Consider the following 13,340-nt stretch of genomic DNA (forward strand, 5'->3'; position numbering starts at 1 on the left):
ATCACACTTGGTACCTATCCTAGCAACATTGTTTTGAAAAACGGGTGTAACAATTAGAATGTCTTTCAGAATCACATCAAAGTCGATCATGAATAAATAGTTGAAAAAGGCTTCCTCAAACAACGATGTTTGTCATCTTTCTGTATTGTGTTCAAATAATGCAACTCAAAACACTAACCCGACCTCAAACCTCCAAATTTTTGGTAGTATTAAGTAGTTAACCGCAATCCTGGGTGAAGATTTATTGCCAAGTGCACGAGACGACCGCAGACAACGAAATTAAACGGTAATGCTCCCTGGAATCTTGACACATTACTGGTTTGCAAAACATATAACAATTCTAATTATAATGCACACTTGGTGTGACACGGCTTGAGTTATGGACCCTGTTCACCTGAAATCGGAATTTGTACACTTGATAAGAGTTGTCAGGAAATACCTAAATGTTGTATACCCTACAATTGACCAAACAGTCTGGAAGATATTAAAGACTAATTTGGGGTTTGTTTAGAAAAAAAGAGATTTAACAATCCGTTTCATTGAAATGGAGCGGAAATAGAAAAGCTTTGTAGTTATGTATCATCACTGTGCACAGTCAGTCCGCAAGACACGTCAGTCTTACTTTTTGTTCAGTTGTCCGTGAGTCGGACAATGCTGAACTTCCTTACCTGGCACAGCGGCCAGGCCCTTGTAACGTCCAAGCATATAACAAGACGTAAAACGTGTTCTGGCCATAACCTAGCGGGGATCTGGCAAGAGATGCATATAAGTTTTGTTTATCTATAAAACGCACAACTGATAATCGTATCAAAATTCCTCCGAAAAAACAGCACGTTGCAGGGTTTCTTCTTTAAAGGCGAGAAAAAAGCACGCTTGGGAGCGGGAAAAGTACAGAGAGGGAGACCTTACTGAACAGTGTAGTCGTTTGTCTTGCACGACTCTGTTTAATGATAAATATGAACACGATTTGGTTGGTGAGCTTTTCTATTATCATAGTCTCCAGAGTAAACCCAGTGCCGTTGAATTTACCCAGAGATGGAGCTGGACATGTTCTCAGCGAGGACGACGACGCAATAGATCTGTGGGTAAGTGTTGTTACTCGTTAAGAAACAAGTACGTATTAGACATAAAAAACACGTTAAATGCCATGCCTTAAGGTGATAGACCACGAACATAACTCATGTTATTTTAGTAAGCGGCGAAGCCAAAAATGTGATGGCTTAATTGGGGAAAACATTTCCATTTATTTCTAAATTCAGGCAGAAGTAGATTTTTATGTCCCATATCCTGGGATAAAGGATTTTAGAAAGGAGGGCCGATTACAAAGAATTTCCATTGAGCAGAGATATAGTTGCGGTCATACAATGCAAGGGAAACGCACTCGGTGATCGAGCGGAGTGTGGTTTGTGCTGTGGTGGTGTGTGGACAGGATTAATGATCTCATTGTTCATTTCACTTTTGTTTGCATCTGTAAGGGTTACGCTAGGACAGCTCTTTTTATACAATGCTCTGTTCACTGAAATTTAAACATCTTGTGTTTTATCAACACCGAGTTGCAGACAAAAGAAGATTAACTGTTGACATCTACATGTATATTTCTTCACCAAGAACCCTTCAAATACTTTTAAAATCAGAATAGGACGATTTTTGATTTCACTCCTACGCACTGATGTAAAAAACATCCGAAATAATGAAATGTTATTCCATTCTTTAAGCAATTGTTTCAGTAAGAATCATTCATTTTCGAAATACCCTATCCACGTATGGCAACTGTTTTTGGTAGATGTAAACTTAGTCAGCAGTTATTTTCAACCGCAAAATGTTTGTAAATTAAGTGGCACAAATAAGACTACTCTTTCATGATATTGCGCTACATTCATATACATTACTCGCGAAAGTTGGTTAATGTAACACGTGGCCTTAATGAATACGACAAGGTCTACATACATTTTTTTATTCTAAGTAATTTCACTGGCGACGCTGCATGTACAAACAAAGTTATATTTTACCCGAAAGAGAAAATATTCGCGGGACAATTACTCAGTTTTTCTCTCGTTATGTCTGCAAGGTCTGCTTAGCTAAATTTAACTCGAGGCTGAATATGTATTGACATTTGTGCAGAACATTTTGACCTTTATTTTACAATTTTAGGAAAAATTACAAAATCTTCATTTATATTTAGAACAAATGTTTCTATAAACCAAAGCATTCTTTTTACCAGTGTATTTTTTATTCTTCCCCCCTCCCCGCTCCATATTCATATAAATTTATATATTTTTTAAGTGTTTTATTTTCATGGAACTTTTATCTTATCAGGAGGGACAGACTTATCCAAAAGTTCGGAGGGACCGAAATAAGGCGACAGAGTTCAAGTACATGCCTAAAATAGGTAATATTTTTAATTCCTTCATTTAATTCCTTCATTTTAAATTCCTTCATTTCGTTACGGATTGGGTTAGTTTTGTTCCTTTTCATGCTGGCGATCCTGCACCACATCGCCCTTTTTTTTTCTTAATTTATATTAAGTTAAAGGTTTGGTTTTACACTCAGGAAGTTGTGAGTCCAATTACATGGACATCTCACCGTTTTTTCAGTCACTATTTATACCGGCTTTGACAAACTTGCGGCTCCACCACGCTGTACGCACGAGTATTCCAAGGAAACTCATCGACGGAAAAGATATGTGCTCCAAGGTATCGTCTCAAGAATCACGCTAGCACATGATAATCCCCGTGTTTATATATTAAGAAACAAAAACCAAATAAAACCAGTAAAGTTAAGCAAAACTTGATGAAGATAATTTATTTTCCACGACTAAAACTGGTTCCATCTACGATTTTTTATTCAGGAAAAAGGTGGAAGAAACATGACCTGACGTACATCGTACGAGATTATACCAATGATCTTACAAAAAAAGATGTGGATAAAACGATTATGAGAGCTCTTCAGGTAAGCACAGGAGGTAAACACAAAACGGGGACTGAAGTGGATAAGATGACTGTATAAATGAGACGTGTAAGAAGTTTACACAACAAAAATGCTTGAGAAAAGCAAACAATAAGCAGTCCTAACCCGGGTGCGGGTTCTTTATATATCTTAAATCGATAAAAAATGTAATAAATGATAAAGTTATTAAATCAAGGTTACAAGTAATTAAATAATCTTATTATAAAGAACATATGTTATTATTTTCTTGTAGTTTTGGGCAGATGTGACCCCTTTAAGGTTTCACCAGGTATACAAACTGCCCGCAGATTTAGAAATCCGCTTCTTGTCAGGAAAACACGGTGATGAACACCCGTTTGATGGTGAGGGGGTCATACTGGCCCATGCTTTCCCACCTGAGTCCAGCAAGCAAGGGAAGGTTCATTTTGATGAAGACGAAACGTGGACTCTTGATACACACAAAGGTTTGCGCCTTTCGTCAAACTTAGTTTTCCCCTCTTTCTACGGTGTATTTTTCTCGAACACTACCTATGTCCTAAGTAATAAAGATGGAAGTACACAAAATTGTATGTCAAGAATGATTCCTATCAATTTAACGCACCTGTTTTAGGGAGGAATTTACTGTACGTAGCGGTGCATGAATTTGGACACAGTCTAGGGCTCTCCCACTCCGAGGTTGAAGACGCGATCATGTTTCCCTTCACGCCGAAATACAAAGACAATCTCAAACTTCACGAGGACGATATAGCAGGAATACAGAAGGTGTATGGTCAGTGCTCACTATTTTTTGTTATATATTTAACGTTATTTGTATATGAATGCAGTGTTATTTTGAATAAAAACTATTTATTTTTACCACTCCTGGAAGTGACTTGATGAGCAGTTTTTTAACGCCAACTTATCTCACTGTAAATACTTATCTCATTGTAGATAGTTGAGTATTTTTTAAGAAAGTAAAATAACTGTATATGGTGACTATAATATATGTGATGGATAGTCATATTGCTTCTTTCATTTAGGAGCTCCTGGTAGTGAAGCAGGATTGCTGTCGCAAAGGAAAAACTATTGCTACGGGAAGAGAATAGATGCCGCCACTGTCGCTGTGGACGGAAGAACCTACCTGTTTAGTGGTAAGAAATCTGTAGAATAATATCGCCATATCATCTTTATTTAATAATAATAATGATGATGATGATGACAAATTCCTTTTGCCACATTCCATAAAATACCTCACCTTACAGAATGCATCTAGAATTAATAAATACGCTGACGATAAATAAATAAATAAAGAAAGAAAGAAAGAAAGAAAGAAAGAAAGAAAATGGCAACAAAAAGAACAGAGACAAAAACTCATTTAGCAGTATTACTAAACTAAAATGCTTATACTTTGTTAACATCCATTATTTGTTTTCAGTGAAGTCAAACGTCAACATTTTGCCTGTGTTATAGTTAACGGCAGATTATTCCAAAGTTTCATAGTTTCATAGCATATACATGCATGTGACGTTCAATGATAAAGACGGGTTTAAAAATAAATTTGTCAATTGAATTATAATGCAATCATATTTTGATTTGACTGATGGAGATTGAAAATTTCAGTCAAAAAATTGCACCGCCTTTAAATCTTGTCTTTTGTCAATCAAATCAGGAAAAACGGTGTTTATACTGAAGTCAGACGGGTATTCAGTAGCCGAAGAGTTTCCTCAGCCAATATGGACAGCTTTTCCTGGTGGTCCCCATTCAGTGGACGCTGCATTAACTTACTTTAATAGAAAGGTTACATATCTTTTCAAGGTAATGGACGTTTTTCTCTGAGATACGTTATTTAATTATTTTTTGTTTTGATCTTTTTAAATGTATGCAACCCCTTAGTGCTCAGCGGTGTTACTGTAACAGATATCTAAATCATGACGATTTTAATAATTTTGGATTAACTCCACATTTGTCGGTATATATACACATGTACATTTCCTCTCAAAATTGCTAGAAATATTATTATTGATATTTTTCTTGATTTAAAGGGTAATGAATACTGGCGATATAGTGTAGACCCCAATGGTAATCTCAAAGCGGACGCCGGCTATCCGATCACAATTAAGCGCGGATGGGGAATGGACATCTCAGACGTTGACGCAGTTTTTATTTGGGGGAATAAGCTGTATTTTACAAAAGGTAAAGCGATTATAAATTCTAAAATAATATTTCTATTTTTTCTCTATATTACGAATTTTTGGTCGTCTTGTTTTATGAAATGACATACATGTACCCTAGGACCCGTAACTGTTAAGATATTTTTTTCGGTGCTGAACTTATTTATCAAAGAAAAAAAAACTTTGCTTTGATAATTACTTTCATGACAAATGCGTATGTATGTATTTCTGACTATTCTAGACGAGTACTACTATGTTCACGACGGCTATAGCCCTCTTCCCGGATACCCCCAGCATTTCAGTTCCCACAAAGCACTGCGGCATCTCACACAACTTGACGCGGCAGTAAAGTGGACGAACAGAAGGCATTACTTCTTCTCTGGCGCCATCTATTATCGCTGGAAACATTCCAGTGGACACGGGTACATGACAGGCCCCCTGGACACTGCCAAGAATTGGCTGGGCTGTGAGACGTGAAGGCCCAGTCTGATCATTAGACTTTTCTACTTTCTGCCTTTGTTTGATATTATTATCGAGAGAGAGAGAGAGAGAGAGAGGTGTGCAAATATCAAAATGTTACCTTAAAAACTATATTATTTATTTTCAAACTCTTTTTATTGTGTATTTTTAAAAATTAAAACCGAATGTCAACGTACAAACTCTGTGTGTATCTGAAACATTTATCATATTCTTCATCTTTTCAACACCTTGTACATGTATACTAGGGCTATTTAAATTCTGTACATATGTATTTATATATCTTCTAAATAAATTGACTACTATAGGAAAACTGATGTTTTATTTTATTTTTGACCAGAATGATTTTTTAAAATCCCATTAAATTAGACAATGGAGTCCGTCATAGTTTGGATATGCTTTAGATAAATCTTTTAAAATATTGTATAGATTTAAAAAAGTAAGAAAAAGAGAAAGAAAACTCCTACTGAACTTTAAAATCACTCCATTTTAAAGAACTTTTATATTGCCTCTCGATTCAAAAGTTTTTTGTGACATTCATTTGGCGTTTGATATTAGAAAAAAAGGTGACGAGGTCCAAGGTCAGCAAATCAGTAGAATAAATCATCTCTGAATGCAAATAAGTCAATAAATCATGTTTTGGAAATTTTGGGTATAGTTTTCCCTGGTAGTGGCCATACCATGAAGACCAGAAGTCCATTTGCAGAAGACCGAGTAATCATATTTCATGAGATTACAGCCGAAACTCCGATAATTCCTTCATTGGGTTTTTGGATTGATTTCTGTGCCAAGTCCGGCTGGATGTCTTTGATCCACAAAACATCTACTTCAGCTCATTTTTTATATGAGGTAAGTTATTATAATATTGCCAATTGATAAATAATTCAGGGCGAGCAATTTTAGTTCGATTCTCTAAAACCTCCTCCAAACACTCCATCAATATCGGATCATATTCTAAATAAAATTTGTTTGCAAATAATTGGGGCTTGCTGAGAAGCCATGGTAAATCTTCAACTGAAAACACACACACCCCTCTTTGTAACATACCATGACACTTAACACCCCTGTCCCACATCCATATGACGGCCCTAGAGGCATGGGTGTCTCTGTCATGCCTGACCTCTATCGGTGACTGGTAACCCCCAGGCGCCTTCGGCAGGCGGTTCAGAGTTGCCCAAACGGCTTCCTCAGGTGCGTAAGTGTCGTGTAACCAGTCAATAAACGTTATGGCATCGGGGTCTGTAAGAATGAAATCTACGAATTCTCTACTGAAAAGATTGTAGGCGCTTCCCTTCCAGAGGAATTCAAATTTGTTTGCGGGTTTCTTGGTATATGAGGGCTTGTACATCCGCCCATCTTTAACCGTCCATCCGTGAAAATATCGTTTTGACGTTTGATTGGGGGTGCGATCGACGTATGTTTCTATATCATTGGTGCCGTTGAAGAGTTTTAAGACTTTCACAATTTCCAAGTTTGTTTTTAACGGAAACTCCTGTCCAGCTAGGTTGATGTGGTACTTCCAATTTACAGGATATTCAGCAAGATCACGCATACACTGTATGTCAGCCATCATTTGTGAACTTGAAGCGTAAATGAATTCCTCTACATGACTAGCGAAAAATACATTTTCAAAGCACCCAACAAGATTTTTCATAGCTTTATGCAATTGCTGAGGAGATTTCTTATCCACGTAGATACAGTAAACATTCTGTGGCATGTAAATATTCCTAAGCAACCTTTCAACTTGCGCGGCAGACTGATGAAGCTTTATACTATATGCTATGGGGAATTCAGCCTCCTCAACACTTAAAGGTGCGTCTGCATAACCAAGGACAGATTTGAATGTTTTACAATGTTCTGAGTGGGTTAAGGACTCCAAAAATTCGTCCGTGGCTGGGATGTATGGCTTTTTACGCAGCATCAGCAGTGTTGATCGAACGGCGTTCTTATCACCTCTTATGAGAGGTAAACAATTTAACGAATACAGTTTGCGCGTGCTTACTTTAAAGTCTTTTATGACTTTCCGTATTATATTTTTACTGGCGTTGTTTGGTGGTGTAGTAATTCTTTGTGCCATTTTGCCCCCAAAATTGCCAGTGACGTTGACATGCTGATTGTCGAGTGTTGGCGTCAATCTCTCCTCCGCGCGTGCTTCAAATGAGCTATTATTCCTCTGAAAATGCTGCTTGGGATGCCATTCAAGGATCACCCTGTTAAGGTCCTGTCTCTCAGCCCTATCAGTGACCACCTTGTCATGATGTCTGTAGTTTTGTAACATCAATATCATTGAAATATTTGCTATAGCTATAATAACGTTGAAACTGTAATACATCCATTTGCATACATGTCTTCCTCTGTACATTTCAGTGACCTTTGCACAAAATTTTGTTTTTCAGTCTTTAAGGTAGTGATCTACGACGACAGCTTGGACCTAAACCAATAACTTCATCGAGGATTGTCATTCACTGTAAAGATAAAACTCAATTGGTGAAAAGAACAAATTGATATACGTACGTCTATATAAAGACTTACACCTTTACCATTCAAACAAGCACAATGTTCTTAAAAGAACAGGACCTAGGGATCCTACAGAAGAAATCGGGCTGATGGGAGAGGCTATTTTGTTTTTCTAATGGGTTTGTGACTCGATTTTTGCCTTTTTGTTGATCATTTTGCTTGAAACGACTGAATTGGCCCATATGCAACGCCTGCATAAAGCCATCATTTTTTTAGAATTCAGGCCTCTAATACAACGATAAAATCGATTTTGTACATGGATTCCAAAACTGTAAGAAGTCTTCAAATCGGACTAACGGTTCAAAAGTTATAGTTTATGTGCTTGAAAACTGGCTAAAAATAACCGAGTTACCGATGGCAATTGAATTAGGCAGTCTGTTTTAGACACCCCGGAGTTAAAAGACAGCACAGTCTGTTCACCGATGTACAGCGCCCCGTACCGGGGAAGTTCAGCAAAAATGACTTAGGTCATTTTCCAAATACTATAGCTTATGTAAACATAACAAAGTATGAAAATGTCTGCCAAGTATCATTTTGTCAAAATTTTATTTTCAAATAGCACAACCGCGTTTTTGTATTTTAGGAAATCTTATGCACCTATAGAGGTTGGTATAGCTTGTTTTAGTGACACGTCTGTAGGACAGGTAATCTCCCAGTTATGATTTACCTTCACAGTGGGTAATAATACATGTAACTTACCTGACTCGTGAAGAAATAGTAAATACCGGAAAAAAATAGAAAAACACAAAATGGCTAATTCACAGCGTTTTCTGTTCATTGTCAGTTCACAGAGGTAAAGGTAATATGATTTATATTTTATACCTTAATGAACAACATTTATCAACTATTTAAAATTGCGTTGTATGAGTTAAGACTGACATCTTACCTTTTGATTTTTTTTACCTGTTGTGCGTCTCACCAGGTCTGCAACCAGTGAGTTTCGGCTGTGGCAATGGGAGGTATTGAATTTCTTAAAATATGATACGAGGTAAACTCAGGGAAGATCCTGTTCACGTCTCGCACCACATTGAATGAAGCTATATATAGTCATCTAGTGAATTAATTTTCTCAAAGTCTTGTCACATCAAATGCATTTTTGATGACTTTCACAGCAAAGGCTCCTGTGACTTATCTCTACTCGGGTTATAGTGTTCTTAGCAACCTCGCAACTCCTTAGTAAATCCCCTAGATACCATTTACAGGTCTCAACATCTCTGATAAACCCCTTTTATTAAAGATTAAAACCCAGCTTAGGTCATTCTGGATGGAAAAGGGAATGTTCTTTAATGAAATTTTACCTTTAGGTTGTATAAATGCCATATAATGTATCCCCCCTTGCCACAATTAAAAAAAAAAAAAACTAAGCGTACTGAAAGCTATCTTTTTTATGTATTCACGTGTACCTGTATAATTGCATTTTCTTCTTCATGCTCTTTCAATGTATATAAATAACCAAATAACAGAATCTCTCACGCAACGTAAGTTACACCAGGCAGCACTATCCCTTAGATTGGTTTATAGAGGTAAAATTGAATCAACATTGAATGAAGCGGTAGGCTATATGTTTAAGATATTTTTTCATTGTGTAACGCCAACTCCCTCCCTGACCTGAACAACCTTAACATTGACTATCCTGAAAGGGGGTGCCAGTAGGGGCTTCAGTTAAGAGGGGGGGGGGGGTCTCCCACATACTCCAAAGTATTAATTTTCCTACATGCTTAAGCTACTACACTTACAGGTAGCAGTGCTCATGGTTTCTTCACCCCCAAAATCTGTTTTTTTCTGTTGTTGTTGTTGTTGTTGCTGTTTTTTGTGATTAAACTACAACAAGACAGGTGCGTTGTGAACATGAAAAAACTTGTAAATTGTAAGGGGACAAAGATACGGATCAACTCTAATTACTTATATATTGCCACAAGAGTAACTCCAGGATGCAGAGATGATGTGCAATGTCAGGCCCCTATTTCACACAGACCACGAATCCCACGAATCGCCAGGAATTGACAAATTTCAGGATTCGTAAGGATTCGTGAGATTTTGCCAATTTTCTGGTCTAATTCGACACGCTCACGATTCAGTTACGATACAGGTACGATATTGTTACGAATATTCGTGGGATTCGGCTGGAATCGCACGAATATTGTCCAGAAATTCACTACGATTTTTTGGAATCTGGAGTTCGTGGCCAAAACTTTGAACGGCTCAAATTTTTTGCCACGAATTCCCGATTGATCAAGAATTGCAATAACTGTCTACGATTATATACGAATCTTTTAAGAACTTCACGAACTGATTACGATTCAACCACGAATCCTGAAATTTTCAATTCCTGGGATTCGTGATCTGTGTGAAATAGGGGCATCAAAGTTTTTGCCACCAATTCCTGTTGGTCAAGAAGTGCAAGAACTGATTACGAATATGTACGAATCTGTTAAGAACTTCACGAGCTGATTACGATTCAACCACGAATCCTGAAGTTTGTCAATTCATGGCCATTCGTGGGATTCGTGGTCTGTGTGAAATAGGGGCATCAGACGCGATTGCAGTAGATGTGTTTCTTAATGCTGCTCCTCTCTTAACTCAGACGGTGGTGCGCTGTAAACTGGGTTCTTAGGAGTCGCAGAAACAATAAAGTACAACCAGGGGTACTATAGACGGGGCCGTAGAAATAGTCCGAAGGTTCATTGGTCCGAATGATCACTATAGAACCTTCCGACCAATGAACCCTTGATTAAAAAACCCGATGAAAATGTTACCATTTTTCGCCGGACCAAAGAACGCTCGGACTATCGAGACGCCCCCTAACGACAGTCAAAGACATTTCATAGACACTGGTATATATAAAAAATAATGAAACTAACTCAGGAAATCAATATTTACACTCTAAAACTATGAGACTGAGTTGAGCCAGGTTAAAAGATGCCCTAACCAAGTTTCGAAATAAAACCTGTGCGGTTCACATTTACTTGATTTAAAATATTTCATATGCAACAAAAAGTACTGGCAACAAGAAACATTTTTTTAAGCCGTAAAAAACCTTCTACATCACCAAACGTGTACCTTATTCCCCTGGTTGTGGGCACTTGTCAGTCGCAACACAATCTGCTGACACCTGTCAGTCAAGTATTGTGGGGCGTGTATGTAGAGTGAGTGGGCACACATTGCTAAGATTCCCAGGAAAACAACATGCTAGCTCCGGAGCCAGACGAAAACTCCAGTAACAATATAGAAAGTTCAGTTGTTAGATCAACCGCTATTAGAGTTCACAGTGGTGCTGATGAACGAAACATTGCTGCAGTGTTACAAATATTTAGGACAGCAGAGCCAAGCGAGGACGAGGAAAACGTGGATGAGGAAGAGGAGGCCGCAAATGTTCCCGTAGTTCTAAGACAGTTATTTGCGAGTAAACGTACCGGCCACAAGTAAGCATACCCCCAATACTACTGAAGTCTTGATAAAATAATCAGCAAAATATTTCACTATTATATTTATATTGAATATACACAAACAACATTAATATAAGCCCCCCCCCCCCAGCCTCGTGGACACTATTTTTGTGCAACATTGTTTCTTTTTGTATAAAAAATCGGGCTGTTGCTATGTACACTGTGCTTACTACAAATGGGAGTTTTCCCCAAATATTTATTTTAAAGTGCTATCCTTATTACAGCCATGCATCATGGAAAATGGGATAACCAAGGACATTTTTAATTATAACTTATTTAAATACGTAGGCCCATTTGAAGAAAATAGAAAAGTGAAAAATGAAATTAAACGGGGATTATCATACAAGGCGGTTTTTAGTTGGAAATGATACACAAAAACAGCACTTTCACAACATCAAACACTCCAAATAAACAAGATCTATTTCAAATTCAACGTCAAACAAGTACGTAGAAATTCTAGTACGTAGAAATAAGGTACTAAAAATCGCATGTTTAAATACCGGCATTGTAACATACCTTAATAGGGTGTCAGGCCACGCCTTTCACACGGTCCAAAACAGGAAAAAATTTAACTTAGCTATTTGTTTTCATTATAACTTTCAAGTTCCTATGGTATATATGAAAATATATGTGCATTGAATGGGCTTTCTAACAATATCTATAGATATAACAATGTATCATTTCTGCGCTGTAAACCTCCAGCCACGAAAATACGCCGTGAGAAATCGCCGGTGCGCAGACTGTTTTTGTGTCAGAACAGATACGCCTTATAATTACTTTTTTCAGTGATTTAAATTGCTAGACTGATGTTAGAAAAATTCCACTTGGACAAGCAATTCTTCCGCTGGCTTACTTTTAATAAAATAAGATTTAAAAAAGTGTTAGATGGACCAATATGATATTGAGAATGAGTGTATAAATGTGCTCTATGTCCCCGATACATGATAGCATACGGAAGAACGGCACAACACGTAGATCTAGGCCTATAATTTTGGGACATTCATTTAGGGCATTTATGTATTTCTGTTATGTTCCCTGGTAATCGCAGTGTAAGTGTATATGCATTTTTATAAATTGTATTCATGAAATCTGATATGAAACGAAGTGAAAAAAAAAAACTATATAGTGTAATTATACTTTGTGAAAAGGGCGGGGTCACAACTTTTTAATACACAACTTTTGCTTGGCTCATCAATTCATTTTTATTGACGTTCTTTTATTTTACAGAACAACCAAGCCTCCAGATTACATGGCCTTGTCATGGCTTACTCTCCTGTTTTGCTGCAACCCAGTGTGTGGTCTTCCAGCAGTTATCCTCTCCTTCCTCTCCGTGTCCGCCTGGGAGGAGAGAAAAGTCGCCCGTGCTAGGCGCTTAGGCAAAGCCGCCTTTCTTTGTTCTCTTACGGGAACAACAGTGACCATGATATTTTTCATCATTGGGTTTTTCTGCATTGGAGTTCTTCCAATGATGTCGTATGTTGGGATAACATTTGGAGAAGAGGTTTCGAACACAATTAATGTCACAACTACCACAATGGACAAAGTCTACGTTGGTTGACTGCAATACTTGTTGTGGATAGAGTATACTTGAGGAGACCAACTGTCACAATGGAAAAAGAACCTGTTGGCTAATTGAGGCTTAGCTTTACTTCTAGCCAGAAGAGGATGCATAAGAAATGAATATTTCAAATATTTATCAAGCCACATAAATTACAAAGTGATATCTGAGAAATGTATTCAGAAGGAAAAGTAAAGTAAGACCAATGAATACCTTGCAGGCTTAATGAACAAAAATGGAAGAATC

The 13,340-nt window shown here is 37.5% G+C and overlaps 3 protein-coding genes across 4 annotated transcripts; 2 read left to right on the forward strand and 1 right to left on the reverse strand.

The window, feature by feature from the left end:
• The first annotated feature begins 404 nt into the window (after positions 1 to 404).
• Positions 405 to 5,886, forward strand: LOC106152606 (macrophage metalloelastase). Of its 2 annotated transcripts, XM_087001610.1 has the most exons (11): positions 405 to 1,085; positions 1,260 to 1,470; positions 2,317 to 2,389; positions 2,595 to 2,693; positions 2,849 to 2,949; positions 3,200 to 3,410; positions 3,557 to 3,715; positions 3,966 to 4,076; positions 4,595 to 4,740; positions 4,968 to 5,118; positions 5,338 to 5,886. In XM_087001610.1, exons 2-11 carry the CDS (start codon positions 1,435 to 1,437, stop codon positions 5,571 to 5,573), a joined length of 1,323 nt encoding a protein of 440 aa, XP_086857736.1. In that variant the 5' UTR covers positions 405 to 1,085; positions 1,260 to 1,434; the 3' UTR covers positions 5,574 to 5,886. The 2 variants fall into 2 exon arrangements, with proteins under 2 accessions (XP_086857736.1, XP_013381704.2); XM_013526250.2 differs by lacking the exon at positions 1,260 to 1,470 and having other exon boundaries at positions 406 to 1,085.
• LOC106152600 (beta-1,3-galactosyl-O-glycosyl-glycoprotein beta-1,6-N-acetylglucosaminyltransferase) lies at positions 5,880 to 8,879 on the reverse strand. The gene has a single exon (XM_013526245.2). The coding sequence runs from the start codon at positions 7,933 to 7,935 to the stop codon at positions 6,397 to 6,399; it is 1,539 nt and encodes a 512-aa protein (XP_013381699.2). The 5' UTR covers positions 7,936 to 8,879; the 3' UTR covers positions 5,880 to 6,396.
• Positions 8,880 to 11,273: 2,394 nt separating this feature from the next.
• On the forward strand, positions 11,274 to 13,237 carry LOC147764861 (uncharacterized). Its single transcript, XM_087002682.1, has 2 exons — positions 11,274 to 11,512; positions 12,764 to 13,237. The coding sequence occupies exons 1-2, from the start codon at positions 11,277 to 11,279 to the stop codon at positions 13,092 to 13,094; spliced, it is 567 nt and encodes a 188-aa protein (XP_086858808.1). The 5' UTR covers positions 11,274 to 11,276; the 3' UTR covers positions 13,095 to 13,237.
• The last annotated feature ends 103 nt before the right edge of the window (positions 13,238 to 13,340 follow it).

This window comes from Lingula anatina, chromosome 1 (assembly GCF_051362555.1).
Source record: "Lingula anatina isolate TDL-2025a chromosome 1, LinAna3.0, whole genome shotgun sequence".
In the NCBI taxonomy this organism is placed as follows: Eukaryota; Metazoa; Brachiopoda; class Lingulata; order Lingulida; family Lingulidae; genus Lingula; species Lingula anatina.